Below are 22,388 nucleotides of genomic sequence, written 5' to 3'. Positions count from 1 at the left end.
CGAGTCTTATTGGGTATGATGCTAGAAGCTTGGCACACCTGTATTTGGGGAATTTCTCCCATTCTTCTCTGCAGATCCTCTCAAGCGCTGTCAGGTTGGATGGGGAGCGTCGCTGCACAGCTATTTTCAGGTCATGCTTCACCGTAAGGATGGTGCCAGGTTTCCTCCAGACGTGACGCTTGGCATTCAGGCCAAAGAGTTCATTCTTGGTTTCATCAGACCAGAGAATCTTGTTTTTCATGGTCTGAGTGTCCTTTAGGTGCCTTTTGGCAAACTCCAAGCGGGCTGTCATGTACCTTTTACTGTGGAGTGGCTTCCGTCTGGCCATTCTACCATAAAGGCCTGATTCTGGAAGGTTCTCCCATCTCCACAGAGGAACTCTGGATCTCTGTCAGAGTGACCATCGGGTTCTTGGTCACCTCCCTGACCAAGGCCCTTCTCCCCCAATTGCTCAGTTTGGCCGGGGGCCAGCTCTAGGAAGAGTCTTGGTGGTTCCAAACTTCTTCCATTTAAGAATGATGGAGGCTGGGCCTCCCGAGTGGCGCAGCGGTCTAAGGCACTGCATCGCAGTGCTTGAGGCATCACTACAGACCCGGGTTCAATCCCAGGCTGTGTTACAGCCGGCCGTGACCGGGAGACCAATAAGGCAGTGCACAATTGGCCCAGCGTCGTCCGGATTAGGGGAGGGTTTGGCCGGCCGGGATGTCCTTGTCCCATCACACTCTAGCGACTCCTTGTGGCAGGCCGGGCGACTGCAAGCTGACATCAGTCGCCAGCTGGACGGTGTTTACTCCGACACATTGGTGCGGCTGGCTTTCGGGTTAAGTGAGCAGTGTGTCAAGAAGCAGTGCGGCTTGACAGGGTCGTGTTTCGGAGGACGCTTGGCTCTCGACCTTCAACTCTCCCGAGTCCGTATGGGAGTTGCAGCGATGGGACAAGACTAACTACCAATTGTAAAACAAGTATTATAATAATGGAGGCCACCTTGGACTTTACAGATAATTACAGATAATTGTATGTGTGGGGTACAGAGATGAGGTAGTCATTCAAAAATCAACTAATTATGTCACTTGTTAAGCACATTTTTACTCCTGAACTTATTTAGGCTTGCCATAACAAAGGGGTTGAATACTTATTGACAAGACATTTCAGCTTTTCATTTGTAATTCACTTGTAGAAAAAAGTGTAGAAAAATGTAGAAAAAGTGATAAAGGCCAGTGATAAAAAAAACAACGATATTTAATCCATTTTAAATTCAGGCTGTAACAACAACAACAACATGTGGAAAGAGTCAAGGGGTGTGAATACTTTCTGAAGGCACTACACACACAATTTTCATTTGGCCTTACAGCTATTAGCCCATATGCATTGAATAACAGATTCACAAATTTTTTCGTCTCTAAACTGTCTCCATATATACACTTCCATTCATTTTTTCAACTGGTACCTGGGACCTTCAGACGAGTCTTGTGAGGCCCGTGGGCGGCCTAGAATAAAACAACCATCACGTACGTGTCCGTGAGTCTCACCTTTCCACAGAGGTCTCACCTTTCATATTAGTGTGTAGCCCAAACTGTTTGGACGCTACAGACAGAAGTTGGCAGATCGGCTGTACCAACTTCAGACAAGTCCCAAGACGTCCCAAGCAAAACGGAGAACACACGTGTTCGTAAGAGTCTCATCTTTCCATAGAGGGGTCCAAAAAGTTTGTAGGCAAAACCATTCAGACTCTACAGACGATTTTGTGAGAAGACCGATTTTGGGGATGTCTCAAGGTCTGACAAACACTGCTCTAGCTCTGTCACATTTCACCGTAGATGTGTGAGTGCAACACTGATGTGGTGGATTGAGATGCATCCCAAAAAAACATCTCTAGCATAAACTGATTGATTTTTATGGGGATTTCAAGGTAAGGGAGTAGATTCGTAATGTAGTCATTAATATGGATTACCCCTTTACCCCTATGAAAGCTGCAATATTTCACTTTTCGGGGGACCCAACCAAATTCACATAGAAATGTGAGTTATAGATCTGTCATTCTCATTGAAAGCAAGTCTAAGAAGCGGTAGATTTTTTCTGAGCTATTTCAATGCTTCCTGTTCTTAAGTTTCATTTTTGAGTCTTTTGTACACCAGCTTCAAACATCTGAAAATACAATATTTTTAATAATAATCTATTTCACAGCGGTTTAGATGGTACAGTTATTCTCTACACTAACCATTGCTTGTCGTCACAAACTGAAATTAGGCAAACTATTAGAATTTTAGCAACCAGGAAATGGCAGTGAGTTCTGCAATATAAACAGTGTAGAATTGCAGGACAATTGTTATAAAAATGCAAAAAATGTCTAGCACCATAGCATCTTTCTTTACAGACCTGGGATTCGAACCAGCAACCCTCCAGTTGCTGGCCTGCCTCTCTTACACTAACCGGTCAATCGCGATCAACTGGTCGATCTCCAAGGCATTCCTAGTTGATCACCAAACATTTCTGTAAAAAACCCAACGATAAAGCCTTGCCTTCCTATTTTTTTATTTTTATTAGGTGCACTTGATTCAGCAGCCCTAGCGCTGGGAAGGCAAAGTGTTCCCATTTTGAACCATTTATTGTCTGAAAGTAGAACTCCACCTACCAGGCAGGCCCAGAGAGCAAATCAAGTGCACCTATTAGGCCTACCGCTGGCCAATCAGATAGCTCAGATCACTGTGTCTGCACAGTTTCCTCGAGCCATAGACTGTAAAAAGAAACCTCGAACTCACAGCAAAGTTGATACTGTGAGATTTCGAAACTGTTAAAACCATTACTAGAGAGAGACTCAACGAATACAGCAAAGAGCTGCTGTTTTAATGAGTAAGTTCATGTTTAAGTTGTTATTCAACACTGTCAACACTTTGTTCAACACTTTTATAAGCCATTAAATACGCATTCTCCCTACTTCCACTCACGCTACAACCAGCACTGCAGCTGCCATGAATGAGTATAACAAAGTGTTCCAATAAGCTTGCTTTGTTATTATTATCGGCTTGTCTTTTTTAATAGAGGAATATTTTACTTTCTCTGGTCACAGGATTAACAACATTAATTGGTACATGAGGCAGAAATAATGCTGTGCGACTTGAGTTTCGGCATCAGCTGGAAGACAGTGTCCCCTTTTCTCAGCGGAGGGAGGGAGAGAGGTGGGACGGTGAGTTGAGTGAGAGGCAGCCTCACCACTGCTCCCTCCCTCAGTCCAGTAAAAAAAAAATATATATATATATATATATTATGCTCACTTAGCTGTGCCTCACATGTAATATAACAAATTATCTATTACCAGTGTGATCATATACCTACATTTAAAAAATATCATTTCTAAATGGTGTGAGAAGAACAAAATTGGCAGGGCAATTCAAGCATAGCCAATATGCAGTGATAATGTATTGGGCCTATAGCCTATTGCAGTGGTTCCCAATCTTTTTCTGTTACTGTACCACTAACTTAATTTCGCTCTGCCTGGAGTACCCCTGAAGTGCATTTTACCATTAGACCTATGGTCACATGACTCTTCTCAAGTAGCCCCTATGGATAGGCCAAGTATCCCCAGGGGTCCTAGTAAATTTACATTTTAGTAATTTATCCAGAGCAACTTACAGTTAGTGAGTGCATACATTATTATAATAATTTTTTCCATACTGGCCCCCCATGGGAATCTAACCCACAACCTGGCATTGCAAACACCATGCTCTACCAACTGAGCTACATCCCTGCCAGCCATTCCCTCCCCTACCCTGGACGACGCTGGGCCAATTGTGCGCCACCCATGGGTCTCCCAGTCACGGCCGGCAACGACAGCCTGGATTCGAACCAGGATCTCTAGTGGTACAGCTAGCACTGCGATGCAGCGCCTTAGACCACTGCGCCACTTAGTACCCCTGGTTGGGAACCACTGGCCTACTGCACAAACCTCATTGCTACAGAACTGTTTTTAATTGGTTAATGTTGCATAGGCTTACGTTTAAGTCATGTTTAAAAATAATAATAATAATATGAGCGGTAGATCTCGGCTTGCATTTTGACTCGAAGTGATCTTGACTCAGAAAAGGCTGATGACCACTGCTCTAGGCTAACTACAGTTTTACCAGATGACTCAGTGCCATCACAGGGTGTCAGAGATGACAGAGCAGTCTAGTCATCAGATAAGGAGTGTTTCCTGTAAGTATCTTTCTGACTGCGTTTCCTTCCTGAAATTGAATTCAGCATATTAGTTTATTAGGGCCCCCAGTAGCTTTTGCAGAGGCAGCAGCTACTCTTCCTGGGGTCCAGGAAAAACACAAAACATGTAACAGTAGCCCTTTGATGCGGTTGCCTTCAAATTGGAGTAGCATTTACATAATAATAAGCCATTTAGCAGACGCTTTTATCCAAAGCGACTTACAGTCATGCGTGCATACATTTTTGTGTATGGGTGGTCCCGGGGATCGAACCCACTACCTTGGCGTTACAAGCGCCGTGCTCTACCAGCTGAGCTACAGAGGACCACATGTATCACATGATAGATTTAATTTCTGCAGCATTGAAGGTCCCCAAGAACACAGTGGCCTCCATCATTCTTAAATGGAAGGAGTTTGGAACCACAAAGACTCTTCCTAGAGCTGGCTGCCCGGCCAAACTGAGCAATCGGGGGAGAAGGGCCTTAGTCAGGGAGTTGACCAAGAACCCGATGGTCACTGACAGAGCTCCAGAGTTCCTCTGTGGAGATGGGAGAACCTTCCAGAATCAGGCCTTAATGGTAGAGTGGCCAGACGGAAGCCACTCCTCAGTAAAATACACATGACAGCCCGCTTGGAGTTTGCCAAAAGGCACCTAAAGGACTCTCATACCATGAGAAACAAGATTCTCTGGTCTGATGAAACCAAGATTGAACTCTTTGGCCTGAATGCCAATCGTTTTCCAGCGGCAGGGACTTGGAGACTAGTCAGGATCAAGGGAAAGATTAATGGACAAAAGTACAGAGAGATCCTTGATAAAAACCTGCTCCAGAGCACTCAGGACCTCAGACTGGGGCGAACCTTTCAACAGGACAACAACCCTAAGCACACAGCCAAGACAATGCAGGAGTGGCTTCGGAACAAGTCTTTGAATGTCCTTGAGTGGCCCAGCCAGAGCCCGGACTTGAACCTGATCGAATATCTGTGGAGAGACCTGAAAATAGCTGTGCAGCGACACTCCCCATCCAACCTGACAGAGCTTTAGAGGATCTGCAGAGAATAATGGAAGAAACTCCCCAAATACAGGTGTGCCTAGCTTGCAGCGTCATACCCAAGAAGACTTGAGGCTGCCAAAGGTGCTTCAACAAAGTACTGAGTAAAGGGTCTGAATACTTATGTAAATGTCATATTTCAGTTGTTTATTTTTTAATACATTTACAAACATTTCTAAAAAACTGTTTTTGCTTTGTCATTGTAGATTGACGAGGGGGGGGAAAAAACAATTTAATCAATTTTAGAATAAGGCTGTAATGTAACAAAATGTGGAAAAAGTCAAGGGGTCTGAATACTTTCCGAATGCACTGTATGTCTTTACTACCTATAGTAAAGTCTAACCTTCACGTTCTATCTGGCAGGTTTCAGGCAAGCAGCGTTGGCAACCACAGCAGACGAGCAGGACCCAGTTGGGGAAGGTGTGTAAATGTTTGTCTGTGTTGATTACTATACTTATGTACTTTAGCTGACAGAGGTTTTTATTGAGCATCGGAGCACTGTTGGTAATTAGTTTACTTTATGACACACCAGGAAGAAGAGGGGGGGGGGGGGATATATTTGTCTGTGTTAGGCTTCTATTTAATTTAACTTGAATTCATTTCGAGATGATAGCACTTGTGTTAATGTAAGGTTTATGCTGTTATTATTACATCCTCTACCTATAGTAATATAGATACATTAATGTTTTACCTCCTTTGTTATATCAATGCAATGTATGAATGTATTTGAACACTGAAAATGTAATGGTGATGATAACTGTCACGATCGTCGAACAGAGAGGACCAAGGCGCAGCGTTGCGGGTGAACATATTTCTATTTATTTACTAGATCACACGATCAAAACAAAGAACGAAACGTGAAGTCCTTCGATACCAAACCAAAAGGAACAAGAAACCACAAAACACAAAGTGCAAGACAAACAGTTAAATATGGCTCCCAATCAGAGACACCCAGCTGACACTCGTTGCCTCTGATTGGGAGTCACTCAGCCCAACATAGAAAATTAAACATAGACTTACACACCCTGGCTCAACATAACATAGTCCCCAGAGCCAGGGCGTGACAATAACAATGTTTGCACTTTGATTGTTTGATATACTGTACCTTGTTCACTAGATTTAAGTGTATCACATTTTAGTTCCTGTTTGTATTTATTTTGATCATGGATGTTGCTCGTTGTGTTTGACCTCACTTGATTTGACACTGTTTATAAATCAGGCTATTATTCTCGCTTGATCTGTACAATGTTTTAGATTGTTTAAGATTCAAAAGCATTCTTTAAATGTATTGTGTTCTCCCCTATAAAACTATATGCTGTATTTAAAAAATCACAACTATCTGTTTATTTAGCTAATAGTCCTCCCTAAAGGTGAGTTATATCAGTTTTATGCATGATATACTGCATTTGTCAGCTTTCTATTTTAATTGAAAAAGTATTGCTGACACTCTAGCTTTTCTTAATGAAATGAGGTGCTTTAAAAACCTATTTAACTGTTCAAACCTATTTATTTCAATACACTGCATTCATCATTTTATTTATCTTCCACTATACAGATAGACTAAAATATATACAGATGAATGTAGTGAAAGTCACTGTATAATCTATATAGTGGAAGTCAATGTATAAACTGTATACTTAACTATTTATTTTTTATTTAACCTGTATTTAACTAGACATGCCAGTTAAGAACAAATTATTTACAATGATGGCCTACCAAAAGGCAAAGGCCTCCTGCGGGTACGGGGGCTGGGATTAAAAATAAAAAATATAGGGCAAAACACATCAAGACAAGAGAGACCTAACACAACATAGCATGGCAGCAACACATGACAACACAGCATGGTAGCAACACCACATGACAACATGGTAGCAACATTATTGGGCACAGACAACAGCACAAAGGCAAGAAGGTAGAGACAACAATATATCACGCGAAGCAGCCACAACTGTCAGTAAGAGTGTCCATGATTGAGTCTTTGAATGAAGAGATGGAGCTCAAACTGTCCAGTGTTTTTTGCAGCTCGTTCCAGTCGCCAGCTGAAGCGAACTGAAAAGTGGAGCGACCCAGGGATGTGTGTGCTTTGGGGACCTTTAACAGAATGTGACTGGCAGAACGGGTGTTGTATGTGAAGGATGAGGGCTGCAGTAGGTATCTCAGATAGGGGGGAGTGAGGCCTAAGAGGGTTTTATAAATAAGCATCAACCAGTGGGTCTTGCGATGGGTATACAGAGATTACCAGTTTACAGAGGAGTATAGAGTGCAGTGATGTGTCCTATAAGGAGCATTGGTGGCAAATCTGATGGCCGATTGGTAAAGAACATCTAGCCGCTCGAGAGCACCCTTACCTGCCGATACATAAATTACGTCTCCATAATCCAACAAAGAGCTCCCGAGTGCCGCAGCGGTCTAGAGGCGTCACTACAGACCCGGGTTTGATCCTGGGCTGTATCACAACCGGCCGTGATCGGGAGTCTCATAGGGCGGCGCACAATTGGTCCCGCGTCTTCCGGGTAAGGGGAGGGTTTGGCTCAACGTCATCCGGGTTAGGGGAGGGTTTGGCCCAACGTCATCCGGGTTAGGGGAGGGTTTGGCCGAGGGGGCTTTACAAGTAGGCCGTCATTGTAAATACAAATTCTTAACTGACCTGCCTAGTTAAATAAAGGTTAAATAAAATAAAATACAAATCTAGCATGGGTAGGATGGTCATCTGAATCAGGGTTAGTTTGGTTAAGTATGATTTAATCAGTGAACAAAGTAAGAGGATTGATCTATAGCCATTGCTCCTTATATTAACAGATATCCACACGTTCTGTAGTTGATGTTACTTTAATAATTCAACACATGAACCCATACTGCAGTCAGTTTAAAAGTCCCTTCATTCATAACTTCCTCCTACTGTACCTAGACTAGATTATAGACTAGTTCTGTACTCCCCCTTCTGACCATTCTGAGAACTACACCACTATATATTGTATACAGTGAATCCGGAAAGTATTCAGACTCCTTCACTTTTCCCATATTTTCTTATGTTACAGCCTTATTCTAAAATCGATTAAATTGTTTTTTTCCTCATCAATCTACACACAATATCGCATAATAACAAAGCATAAAACAGGTTTTCAGAAATGTTTGTAACTCAAATATTACATTTACATAAGTATTCAGACCCTTTACTCAGTACTTTGTTGAAGCACATTTCGCAGCGATTACAGCCTTGAGTCTTCTTGAGTATGACGCTATAAGCTTGGCACACCTGTATTTAGGGAGTTTCTCCCATTCTTCTCTGCAGATCCTCTGAAGCTCTGTCAAGTTGGATGGGGGGCGTCGCTGCACAGCTATTTTCAGGTCTCTCCACAGATGTTCGATCGGGTTCAAGTTCGGGCTCTGGCTCTGGCTGGGCCACTCAAGGACATTCAGAGACTTGTCCCGAAGCTTGTCCTGCATTGTCTTGGCTGTGTGCTTAGGGTCGTTGTCCTGTTGGAAGGTGAACCTTCGCCCCAGTCTGAGGTCTTGAGCAGGTTTTCATCAAGGATCTCTCTGTGCTTTGCTCCGTTCATCTTTCCCTCAATCCTGACTAATCTCCCAGTCCCTGCCGCTGAAAAACATCCCCACAGCATGATGCTGCCACCACCATGCTTCCCCGTAGGGATGGTGCCAGGTTTCCTCCAGAAGTGACACTTGGCATTCAGGCCAAAGAGTTCAATCTTGGTTTCATCAGACCAGAGAATCTTGTTTCTCAAGGTCTGAGAGTCCTTTAGGTGCCTTTTGGCAAACTCCAAGCGGGCTGTCATGTGACTTTTACTGAGGAGTGGCTTCCGTCTGGCCACTCTACCATAAAGGCCTGATTGGTGGATTGCTGCAGAGATGGTTGTCCTTCTGGAAGGTTCTCCCATCTCCATAGAGGAACTCTGGAGCTCTGTCAGAGTGACCATCGGGTTCTTGGTCACCTCCCTGACCAAGGCCCTTCTCCCCCGATTGCTCAGTTTGTCCGGACGGCCAACTCCAAGAAGAGTCTTTGTGGTTCCAAACTCCTTCCATTTAAGAATGATGGAGGCCACTGTGTTCTTGGGGGCCTTCAATGCTGCAGACATTTTTTGGTTGCCTTCCCAGGATCTGTGCCTCGACACAATCCTGTCTCGGAGCTCTACGGACAATTCCTTCCACCTCATGGCTTGGTTTTTGCTCTGACATGCACTGTCAACTGTGGGACCTTATATAGACAGGTGTGTGCCTTTCCAAATCATCTCCAATCAATCGAATTTAACACAGGTGGACTCCAATCAAGTTGTAGAAACATCTCAAGGATGATCAATGGAAACAGGATGCATCTGAGCTCAATTTCGAGTCTCATAGCAAAGGGTCTGAATACTTATGTAAATAAAGTATTTCTGTTTTATATTTTTAATACATTTGCAAAAACATTTAAACAACTGTTTTCACTTTGTCATTATGGGGAATTGTGTGTAGATTGATGAGATATTTATTTTAATTTAGTCCATTTTAGAATAAGGCTGTAGCGTAACAAAATGTGGAAAAAGTCAAGGGGTCTGAATATTTTCTGAACGCCCTGAATATACTGTTTATACTGTAACACTTTCTATGAAGCCCATGATGCATTATACAGCATTATGCATGTACTCATAATGTACTATGATAGGGTAATAATTTACCTATCTAGCTGACATGGGCTAGTAGTTGATAAACTGGTTATTTCTGACTGGTTATAAACAGCTCTCTAAGGTCTGTCAGGGAATGACATAACAAGAGGAAAACTGCTCATACACTACCACATTTCGAAATCGCACCTTGTGGATTCTACTATTGCAGCTATCAACAGCAGTAAGTTGAAGGCCTGACTGAGTTCCTAAAAAAATCTCGGACCCGCGGCCCGTATCGAGTCCGTTCTAGGTGTGGATCCAAGACCGCGGCCCGTACTGACCCCGTTCTAGGTCCAGATCTGGACCACGGTCGCCATTTGAGTATGGCTGCTCTATAAAGTCATCTTTGATTGGTTTAGCTAAAGTGATGAAATGCCTAATAATAAAGTGGTCATTGTCCGCTTTTAGTGAAGTGAAACTTTATGCACATTTTATGATGACATCACACAAATATGTTTCATTCTGTCTCACTGTTCTTTATTCAAACAGTTACACAACACTACATAACATAACATAACATCACAACATAACATAAATTGCCTCAAAATTATACTATTGGCAATTTGGCACTCCTGCACGTTGTATTAACATAAATAGTCAAAAATAGAAACAGGCAAAGCCCTGTGTGACAAAATATATAAAATTATGGCTTTTCTCCAAAACGACTTACAATACAGTGCATACATTTTTTTATAATATGGTCCCAGCGGGAATCAAACCCACAATGCACCATGCTCTACGAACTGTGTGTGTGTGAGTTTGTAACATAGTAAGTACTAAGTAGTGTGTAACTGTCTTCATGAAGGGCTCTCTCAGTTGGTGAGAACACAGCAGGTTGTCACTGCAATCCTGGGAGAAGATGCAGTCTTAAACTGTGAACTCATGAAACCCAAAGAAGTGCAGCAAGTAACCTGGCAAAAATTGACACCTGGAGCGATTGAAAATGTGGCCACCTACAGTAAACGCGGTCCTAATGTCAACCCACCTTTTAAGGGGAAAGTGGAGTTTGAAGACGAGGGACTGCAGAACTGCTCTATCATCATCAGAGGAGTGTCAAGAGGAGATGAGTCCTGCTACAAGTGTCTGTTTAACACCTTTCCAGATGGAGCTATCAGCGGAAGGACCTGCCTCCAAGTCAATGGTAAAAACTGATAACATAATGTACTGTAAATGATTGACCCAGAACAACTTCTTCAGAATTTCAGGCAGCCATTTTATCAGATCATACATCCAATGTCTTGAAACCATTTATCAAAATTGAATAATTTAGTAAACCACAAACCGCGGGCTCAGCTTCCGGCAGGGCAGGCGGAGGGGCAGATTCCGGGTTGAGAGCCAGACCCGATCACCCGGTACAAAGACCGGGGCCTCACTGCGGTGGCGGCCAGCGTTGGCCTTCTGACAATGCACGGCGCGTTGGAGGTGGACGTGAGCAGATGCGCCGAAACCAGTCATCCACCGCAGGAACCTCGGTCTGGCTCTGGTGCCACGGTGCCAGAACCGGTTGATAACCTAAAACACATTGGAATGGCGTTAGGTTAGTGGAGGAGTGACAGAGAGTGTTCTGGGTATATTCGGCCCATGGCAAGAACACCGACCACTCCCCCGGCCGGTCCTGGCAGTAGGACCGCAGGAACTTACCCACATCCTGATTTACCTGTTCCACCTGCCCATTACTCTCGGGGTGGAAACCAGAGGTCAGGCTGACCGAGACCCCCAGACGTTCCATGAATGCCTTCCAGACCTTGGATGTGAACTGGGGACCCCGGTCAGACACTATGTCCTCTGGTACCCCGTAGTGCCGAAAGACGTGTGTAAACAGGGCCCCCGCAGTCTGCAGGGCCGTGGGGAGACCAGGCAGAGGATGGAGGCGGCAGGCCTTGGAAAAGCGGTCCACAACGACCAGGATGGTGGTGTTACCTTGAGAGAGGGGCAGATCAGTCAGGAAATCAATAATTAGGTGAGACCATGGCCGTTGTGGAACTGGTAAAGGCTGTAACTTACCCGCTGGGAGGTGCCTAGGTGCCTTACTCTGGGCGCACACCGAGCAGGAGGAGACATACACCATCACGTCCTTAGCCAAGGTAGGCCACCAGTACTTTCCGGTCAGGCAGTGCACTGTACGACCGATACCCGGGTGACCAGAGGAGGGGGAAGTGTGTGCCCAGTAGATCAGACGTCACGGACAAGAGCAGGCACGTACTGCAGCCCAGCTGGACACTGAGGTGGAGATGGCTCTGTGTGTAACGCCTGCTCTATATCCACGTCCATCGCCCATACTACCGGCGCCACTATGCAGGAGGCCGGGAGTATGGGGGTGTTGTCTCTGGGCCTCTCCACTTTGTCATACAGCCGTGACAGTGCGTCTGCCTTCACGTTCTTTGTACCCGGAATGTAAGATAGAGTGAAATAAAACCGGGTGAAGAATAGGGCCCACCTGGCCTGGCGAGGGTTCAGCCTCCTCGCTGCCCGGATGTACTCCAGGTTACGGTGGTCCGTCCAGACGAGGAAAGGGTGTTTCTCCCCTTCGAGCCAATGCCTCCACACGGTCAGGGCTCTGACAACAGCCAACAGCTCCCGATCACCAACGTCGTAGTTCTGCTCCGCCGGGCTGAGCTTCTTGGAGAAGAAGGCACAGGGGCGGAGCTTGGGTGGCGTGCCTGAGCATTGAGATAGGACAGCGCCTATCCCTACCTCGGACGCATCCACCTCCACTACGAACAGTAGTGATGGATCGGGGTGGGCCAGTACCAGGGCTGAGGTGAACAGACCCCTCAGGTTACTGAAGGCCCTGTCAGCCTCAGCAGACCAGCGGAGCCGGGACGGCGCACCCTTCAACAGAGATATATTGGGAGCTGCGACCTTGCCAAAGTCCCGGATAAACCTCCGATAGTAGTTGGTGAAGCCAATAAAGCACTGCACCTCCTTAACCGTGGTTGGAGTCGGCCAATTACGCATTGCTGAAATGCGATTTCCCTCCATCTCCACACCTGAGGTGGTAATGCGGTATCTGAGGAAGGTGACGGACTGTTGGAAAAACAGACACTTTTCTGCCTTGGCATAAAGGTCATTTTCCAACAGTCGGGCCAGCACTTTGCAAACCAGGGACACATGCTCGGAGCGCGTAGTGGAATACACCAGAATGTCATCGATGTAGACCACTACACCACGACCAAGCATGTCCCGAAACACCTCGTTCACAAAGGACTGGAAGACGGATGGAGCATTCATCAAACCGTAGGGCATCACCAGGTATTCATAATGCCCCGTGGTTGTGCTGAATGCTGTCTTCCACTCATCCCCCTCTCGGACATGCACCAGGTTGTACGCACTCCGGATATCTAATTTGGTGAAGAAGCGTGCCCCATGCATTGACTCGATCACCGAAGGAATGAGGGGGAGAGGATAACTAAATAGTATCGTCTCCTTGTTCAGTGATCGATAATCAATGCAAGGGCACAGACCGCCATCTTTCTTCTTCACAAAAAAGAAACTCGAGGAGGAGGGCGAAGTGGAGGGACGTATACACCCCTGGCGCAGGGACTCGATGACGTATGTCTCAATAGCCTCCGTTTCAGCCTGTGACAGGGGATACACATGACACTGTAATCAGGAAAGTGGATGTGTAGGGTACAGTGTGCAACAGAGGGCTCTGAACGAGTGTGGGTGTTCGATACCTGGGGTGACGCGAGAGTGCCCTGCCTGCCGCCTCCAGACCCAAAAGAACGCTGACGACGACGTGCAGTGAAATGTCTTCTCGTGCCACCAGAGTGACACTGGCGCTGTCGGCCTCCGCTCTCTCGGATCGCCGCCCCACCCAGCTCCATCAGTTCGTGATCCGAGTCGGGTGGGGTTGGAACGGGCAGACCCCCTCCAGGACGTCCTCTGGCCGCCAGCAGGTTGTCCAAGCGGATGGCCATGTCCACCAGTTGCGTGAAGCTCCCTTCGGACGTTCTCCCGCAGATGGCACCGGAAGTGGTCGATGAGGGCCCGCTCGTTCCACCCGGACCCAGCTGCTAGAGTCCGGAACTCCAGGGCAAAGTCCTGCGCAGTCCTCGTCCCCTGCCTCAGGTGGACCAGCCGCTCGCCCGCCTCAAAGACAGCCCGAAAGAGGCGAGCGAACTCCCCGTAGTTGTCCAACGCGGCTCCTCCTTCATTCCAGACCGCGTTGGCCCACTCCAGGGCTTTCCCCGAGAGGCAGGAGACGAGGGCGGACACCTTCTCCCGTTCCGATGGGGCCGGCCTGATGCTGGAGAAGTAGAGCTCCAGTTGGAGGAGGAATCCCTGGCAGAGAGCAGCTGTCCTGTCAAACTCCCGTGGTCGGGATATATGGATCCCTCTGGATGCTGGGGTGTGGGTGGCTGGATCCGGTCGCCCAGCTGGTCTCGACAGATCGGGTCCTCTCCTCTCCAGGCGTTGGACAACCTGGAGAACCCGATCGCTTCTCCCATGCTGGCTAGCATCGTCGAATGCTCCTGGACCGGAGCATATATCACAGAATACAGAGTTTATTCCGGAAACAGAGTTATGCAGGATAGCGTCAAACAGTCCAGTACGCAATACAGGCGCACTGGAGCAAAACAGGCACACAGGGAAAATATACCCCGGCAATACAAAATACACGTAGCTCAACCGAGCTACTCTCTCATCACATAGAACAATCACCCACAAGGACAAGGGGGCAGAGGGAACACTTATACAAGTACTAATGAGGGGATATGAACCAGGTGTGTGTAAATGACAAGAAGGAATGATGATATGAGATGCGGCAATGGCTAGAAGGCCGGTGACGACGAACGCCAAATAGTGTCAAGAGTTTGACAGAAAAAAAATATACAGTATCAATTAATCTCAAAACAACACACACAAACAGTCAATTTCCCCCTAGACACATGAATATCTTACATGTCTTTCCCACGATCACTTGGCTGCACATGTATAATATACTTTCAAATCAAATCTGCTTGCTGTGTGGAGCATAGTTCAGACGCCACCCTCATCTTTGATTTCACACTCAATTTGCTGGGCCAGTCAACAAACGGCTGTCGGGAGAGACTTACTTCACAGCTACATCTTTGAGCAAGCAATGGCACTGACACACACAAGGGGAAAACCTTCATATAGGTTAAGTTAATCTCACCATTAGATTCACTTAGCTATGCATGATGATACATAATGTTATTACCTCCAACCTTGCAACTGTGTTTTCCTGATACCGTTTTGTGTTTACTTTCATTTTCACTGGAGGAGGAGCTGTAGAGAGACTAGCAACTGTCCTCATCTCTATGGGAGGAGTTCCCAACACAAAGCCACATTCAAATTGGCCAACAAGGTTGCAGAACAGAGTTTATTATTTTTTTAACTGACATAACAGAGCTTGTTTGTTTTTAAACTATCCAATGTACTACGTTACCATGCCTCCCACAATGCCTCCCTTGAAAACGGTTCCTAGCTGGAAATACTACCTAGCCACACATTGCTGCCATGGCTCGTGTTAACAGTTACATTTTTATTCTGCTGCTATTTCTTCCTGAGGGTGAGTTACATCAGTTTTCATATGAAGTACATGATAGGTCTGTAGGTCTAAAACGTATACTGTATTGTCAATTTCAGAGTTGCCTTTCATTACGAGATGTAGCTAACTACACTAAATGTATAGGTTTATTATGCATCAGTTGTACCTGCAAATAGTCCTGTAAGGAATACAATTAATTGAAAGAAAAGTTGTATATTTTAAACATTGTTTGAAGCTAAGGTGCCTTTTTACTGGTGAATGGCCGGTCCGGTCACCATCAGTTTACAAACATCAGCATCTTCCTGTTCTATACTGTAAAAAATGCCATTTAGAAAAAGTCCATAAAAAGTTGACTGGACATTTGAATTGGGAGATTGTTGAGCTGACATGGAATACTTCACTATTCCAAAGAGTTTTGCTCATTGTGAGTTGAATAAAACAATCTGAGTTTGCTGAAAATCTCAACTTAAAATACTGTGTTGGCTCAAAATACATGTGTTCTATTAACATATTTCCCAATGTGGCTCTCTGCAAGATGTATTTTACTTTATTTTAATAAATGTACTTGTCAGGGACCAGTTTACAATTAAATATATATTTCAGTAGCTGACATATGATGCATTACATCAGATATAGCAAAAAAGTGTATTTGTTGTCAGGATAGAAAAAAAACCCTGCCCAGTCAATTCATTGGATAATAACTGAAACTGGAACGGAGTCAAGGGAGACTCTAAGTACAACATTAACATACTTGTCTCAAACGTAATACAAATATAACAGCCTACAAAATAATTTCCATACAAACATCTATCAAACACATGATTTTAAGTTGATTGAACTTTAATCCAACTTGTCTAGTTAAGTTGGAACAAAGTTTTGCCAACTTGTCTGAGTTAGTTCTCAGAGGTGTAGTTCTCAGAGGTTGATTTTATTTCATTTAAAGGTGCAATATGCAGAAATCGCTCCACCATTTCCTGGTTGCAAAAATGTGAGTAGTTTGCTTAATTTCAGTTTATATGACAAAACAAGCAATGTTTAGTGTAGAGAATCTATGTACCATCTAAACAGATGTGAAATATATTTTCAATAACCAAAAATATTGTATTTTCAGCTGTTTGAAACTAGTTCACAAAACCTAAAGTAAAAGATGCAAAAACAAAAGTTAAAAAACAGGAAGCATAGAAATAGCTCACATAAAATAGTTATACCGCTTCTTAGACTTGCTTTCAATGATAATGACAGATCTATAACACACATTTCTATGTGAATTTGGTCATCTCGCCCAAAATGTTACATATTACAGCATCAATCTTATTAGGATCTCTTTTAGCCCACAATTACATTTTAGTCATTTAGCAGACGCTCTTATCCAGAGCGACTTACAGTTAGTCAATACATAATTTTTTCATACTGGCCCCCCGTGGGAATCGAACCCACAACCCTGGCATTGCAAACACCATGCTCTATCAACTGAGCTACATCCCTGCCGGCCATTCCCTCCCATACCCTGGACCAATTGTGCGCCGCCCATGAGTCTCCCGGTCGCGGCCGGCTGCGACAGAGCCTGGATTCGAACCAGGATTTCTAGTGGCACAGCAGTGCCTTAGACCACTGCGCAATGCAGTGCCTTAGACCACTGCGCCACTCAGGAGTACACCCACCAAGGGCAAGTCTTCCAAGAGTCCTTTGAAATGGACAAACATATAAAACGGGAATTGAAACTATTGATACAATACTGCATATGTAGTCATGCAGTTGTTTAGTCCCTTCAGGGCAATTCCAGCGTTATGGATGTGACATTCACACACAACATGAGAAACCAAATGGCTCACAGAATTGACTTATCATAAAGGAAAATGTTAATGTGTATATTTGTAGAACCCTATAGGGGAAGTGTAGACACAAAATGACGCAATTCTAAGTAATACCACTTTCAAGTAACTGAACAACAAAACATGCGTTATGGATGTGACGGAAATGGACATGCATTTTTGGGAGAATGGACATATTAGCAAAAGTCTGTGAATCTCAAAGTCTTATGGTAAAATACTGATAGCCACTTTGAAAGTAAGGCTTGGCTACACACTAAAACAACAATGATGAACATATAAAAATGGTCATACATACTTTAGAGAGAAAATGTACCGTTGTGACATTCTCCGTTATGGATGTGACGCTGTGCAAAATGAGTTCGGAAAGTATTCAGACCCCTTCACTTTTTCCACATTTATTTATTGTAAAATTGATTAAATAAATGTTTTTCCTCATCAATCTACACACAATACCCCATAAGGACAAAGCAAAAACAGTTTTTAGATATTTTTCTTTCCAAATTTCTTAAAAATAAAACTGAAATACCTTATTTACATAAGTATTCAGACCCATTGCTATGACTTGAAAGTGAGCTCAGGTGCATCCTGTTTCCATTGATCATCCTTGAAACGTTTCTACAACTTGATTGGAGTCCACCTGTGGTAAATTCAATTGATTGAACATAATTTTGAAAGGTACACACCTGTCTATTTAAGGTCCCACAGTTGACAGTACATGTCAGAGCAAAAACCAAGCCAAGAGGTCTAAGGAATTGCCCATAGAGCTCCGAGACAGGATTGTGTTGAGGCACAGTTCTGGGGAAGGGCACCAAACATTTTCAAGGGAGAAGGGACATGGGTCAGGGAGGTAACCAATAACCTGATGGTCACTCTGACAGAGCTCCAGAGTTCCTCTGTGGAGATGGGAGAACCTTCCAGAAGGACAACCATCTCTGCAGCACTCCATCCAATCAGGCCTTTATGGTAGAGTGGCCAGACAGAAGCCACTCATCAGGAAAGGCACATGACAGCCCGCTTGAAGTTTGCCAAAAGGCACCTAAAGGACTCTCAGACTATGAGAAACAAGATTCTCTGGTCTGATTAAATCAAAATTGAACTCTTTGGCCTGAATGCCAAGTGTCACGTATGGAGGAAACCTGGCACCATCCCTACGGTGAAGCATGGTGGTGGCAATATCATGCTGTGGGGATGTTTTTCAGCGGCAGGGACTGGGAGACTAGTCAGGATCGAGGGAAAGATGGACGGAGCAAAGCACAGAGAGATCCTTGATGAAAACCTGCTCCAGAGCGCTCAGGACCTCAGACTGGGGCGAAGGTTCACCTTCCAACAGGACAACGACCCTAAGCACACAGCCAAGACAACACAGGAGTGTCTTCGGGACAAGTCTCTGAATGTCCTTGAGTGGCCCAGCCAGAGCCCGGACTTGAACCTGATCTCTGGAGAGACCTGAATATAGCTGTGCAGTGACGCTCCCCATCCAACCAACAGAGCTTGAGAGGATCTGCAAATAAACTCCCTAAATACAGGTGTGCCAAGCTTGTAGCATCATGCCCAAGAAGACTCAAGGCTGTAATCGCTGCCAAAGGTGCTTCAACATAGTACTGAGTAAAGGGGTCTGAATACTTATGTAAATGTGATATTTCTGTTTAAAAAAAAATACATTTTCAAAAGTTTCTAAAACCTGTTTTTGCTTTGTCATTATGGGGTATTGTGTGGCGATTGATGAGGGATTTAAATAAAAAAATCAATTTTAGAAAAATTCTGTAGCGTAACAAAATGTGGAAAAAGTGAAGGGGTCTGAATACTTCATCATAATACTTTTGTTGTCATCTGAAAATGCAGTGTACCTCAAAGAACCAAGAAATCACTAGTATCTTGAATAGTTATTGCATAGGCTATCAAAGTGCACTCCGGTCCCGTCTTAACCTTATAAATATTTGCACTTTCATAATAACACTAGAGGAAAATGTTTTATTTAAAATATTACAAAAATATTTCAATCACCTACTAACAGAATAAACATATAAAAACTTAATTCAAAGTTGTTTTTATAAACTCATGCTTTGTGTTACTCTCCTTTAATCTGCCAGCACAGGCTCTATGGTACCTCCTCCCCCTGTTGTCCACAAAAGGACACAGGGACTGGACAACTTGACCTGCAGTCACCCAAGCCTTGTCATCCTTGGCTTGCAAGATGTACAAAAATCCTGTGTGGTCGTTTCTCCTCAAGAACTGGATTTCAACAGCATTACCGAGTCAGTCTTTCCCTGTTACCAGTCCCACAAACTGCCTGTATATACACTGACAATACCAAATATGAGGAACACCTTCCTAACTAAGTTGAAAGCCTGACTGAGTGTCTAAAAAAGACTCGGGACCCACGGTCTATATTGACCCCGTTCTAGGTGTGGATCTGGACCACGGTCTATATTGACCCCGTTCTAGGTGTGGATCTGGACCACGGTCTATATTGACCCCGTTCTAGGTGTGGATCTGGACCACGGTCTATATTGACCCCGTTCTAGGTGTGGATCTGGACCACGGTCTATATTGACCCCGTTCTAGGTCCAGATCTGGACCGTGACCTGCCAGTTGAGTATGGCTGCTCTATAAAGTCATTTTTGATTGGTTTTCATCTTTCATTGCATTAGGTAAAGTGATGAAATGCCTAATAATAGAGTGGTAATTGTCTGCTTTCAGTAAAGTGAAACTTTCTGCACATCACACATGATGACATCACACAAATATGTTTTTCTGTCTCACTCTTCTTTATTCAAACAGTTGCATAACATTACACAACACAACATAACGCAATATAACATAACATAAGAAAACACAACACAACACAAGACATGATTACACAACACAACATAACATAACACAACGTAAAGTAACACAACACAACGTAACACAAATTGCCTCTAAATCATACAATTGACATTTTGGCCCTCCTGCACGTTGTATTAACATAAATAGTAAAAAGAAAAGTCTAAGCCCTGTGCTACAAAACGATACAATATATATTTTAAAGATATGGCTTTTAGCTGACGCTTTTGTCCAAAGCAACTTACAATACAGTGAGTGCATAATTTTTTTTACAATATGGTCCCAGCAAGAATCAAACCCACAATGCACCATGCTCTACCAACTGAGTAACTGTGTGTTTGTGTGTGAGTTTGTAATATAGTAAGTACTAAGTAATGTGTAACTGTCTTCATGCAGGGCTCTCTCAGCTGGTGAGAACACAGCAGGTTGTCACAGCAACCCTGGGAGAAGATGCAATCTTAAACTGTGAGCTCATGACACCCAAAGATGTGCGGCAAGTCACCTGGCAAAAACTGACAACTGGGGCGAATGAAAATGTGGCCACCTACAGTAAACGCGGTCCTAATGTCAACCCACCTTTTAAGGGGAAAGTGGAGTTTGAAGACGAGGGTCTGCAGAACTGCTCTATCATCATCAGAGGAGTGTCAAGAGGAGATGAGTCCTGCTACAAGTGTCTGTTTAACACCTTTCCAGATGGACCTATCAGTGGAAGGACCTGCCTCCAAGTCAATGGTAAAAACTGATAACATAATGTACTGTAAATGATTGACCCAGAACAACTTCTTCAGAACTTCAGGCAGCCATTTTATCAGATCATACATCCAATGTCTTGCAATAATTTATCAAAATGGAATCATTTAGTAAATCATGTAAATGGAATCATTTAGTAAATCATGTAAATGAAAACATTATAGTATTTACATTCACTGTGAACTGTGTTTGTTGTTGTTCTGTAGAGCTGTATGGACCCTCACTCCTCATCACACAAACCAACAACAGTCACACCACTCTGTCCTGTTCTGCTACTGGACGACCTGCTCCTATAGTGACCTGGGAAGACACAGAAATTCTAGAAAATTCCACAATGGCCAACGTCACCCATCCCAATGGAACTGTCAGTGTCACCATAACTTCCATGCTGGCAGCATTCAGTCTACCTGACAAAGACACGAGGGTTGGCTGTATGGTTTCACTGTTCTCTGGAGGTGTCACCAAGAACATATCCATGGTTATTCCAGCTAGAACTGAAGCTCCATTTGCTGGTGAGAAATGGTTCTGTACATGCCTACAGTAACAGTCAACATGCTGGTGTCATTCTGAAGTACTGTTTCTGTATTTTCTGTGCTAGGTCTACCTGAGGTCACTGATGGTGACAGGATCAGTGGTAAGTCATTAATCTAATGACCACAACTAATCTCTGACACTCTTATCTGTGAATTGTACCATTCTCATCTTGTCATCTTTCACAGGTAAGCGAACAGTGATTGGTGCAGTGATGGGTTCACTGTGTTTCATTGCTGTGTGCTGTGGAGCTGTGGCACTGTGGTGGTGCAAACTGAGAAATAAAATGAGAAGGTAAGTTTTACTGTCCAGATGACAAAGAGAAAATACAGTATTAATTTGACATTGATTGTCAAACTTACAAAAACAATCTTTAGCCCAAATCCCACAGCCCATGACAGAGATCAGGAAGAACTATCAACAGTCAACCCTCAACATGATGACCCTGAAATCTAGAGGTCTAATCTAACAGTAAGACACATATTCTAATTAACAGTAGGGTTTATGAATTCAAGTAAACAGTGTTTGTACTTACTGTAGGTAAGGAATAGAGTAGAACACACTGAATTGTTTTTCAGCATCAAATGTAATCCCTGGAGAATATGTAACTGTAAATGCCCACAAAGTAGTTATATTAGTACACTTTTACAACAGATGATTTGGCTCTTCTCATTATCATTGCCAATTTTAATTTCTTTCAGGACCACAACAATCTCCAGTCCATTCCAAATGTGAGTATTGGTACAGCCTTATTTTTATCATCCTGGTAGAGTGCTTGAAACAGAGATGATTGTGAATGTTATAATGTGTCACAATAACCCCCAAAATTCAAAACATCACTCCAAAATGTACTTTTTGTGTTTCAGGTTACACTCCCTCAGCTCTTCTGCCAAGCGTAGGATGCAACAAGCACAAGATGTTGTAGAGAAGTAGGTTTAAGTCCTCTTTTATTTTATTCTCTCAACAAGAAGCTCTGGAATGATGTTCTGTGGTAGTAGTCTTGGTGACTGCATACATGCAAATGATTTGCATTG

At 44.0% G+C, this 22,388-nt stretch overlaps 1 protein-coding gene across 1 annotated transcript; it reads left to right on the top strand.

Annotated features, from left to right (window-relative positions):
* The first annotated feature begins 2,277 nt into the window (after nucleotides 1-2,277).
* On the top strand, nucleotides 2,278-22,080 carry LOC123486222 (OX-2 membrane glycoprotein-like). The gene is made up of 8 exons (XM_045217491.1): nucleotides 2,278-2,283; nucleotides 6,591-6,609; nucleotides 20,470-20,805; nucleotides 21,030-21,335; nucleotides 21,422-21,457; nucleotides 21,543-21,648; nucleotides 21,732-21,825; nucleotides 22,056-22,080. Exons 1-7 carry the CDS (start codon nucleotides 2,278-2,280, stop codon nucleotides 21,808-21,810), a joined length of 888 nt encoding a protein of 295 aa, XP_045073426.1. The 3' UTR covers nucleotides 21,811-21,825; nucleotides 22,056-22,080.
* The last annotated feature ends 308 nt before the right edge of the window (nucleotides 22,081-22,388 follow it).

The sequence above is a fragment of the Coregonus clupeaformis genome, unplaced genomic scaffold (assembly GCF_020615455.1).
Source record: "Coregonus clupeaformis isolate EN_2021a unplaced genomic scaffold, ASM2061545v1 scaf1073, whole genome shotgun sequence".
NCBI classification, from domain to species: domain Eukaryota; kingdom Metazoa; phylum Chordata; class Actinopteri; order Salmoniformes; family Salmonidae; genus Coregonus; species Coregonus clupeaformis.
This window is presented reverse-complemented; position numbering and strand designations above follow the sequence as displayed.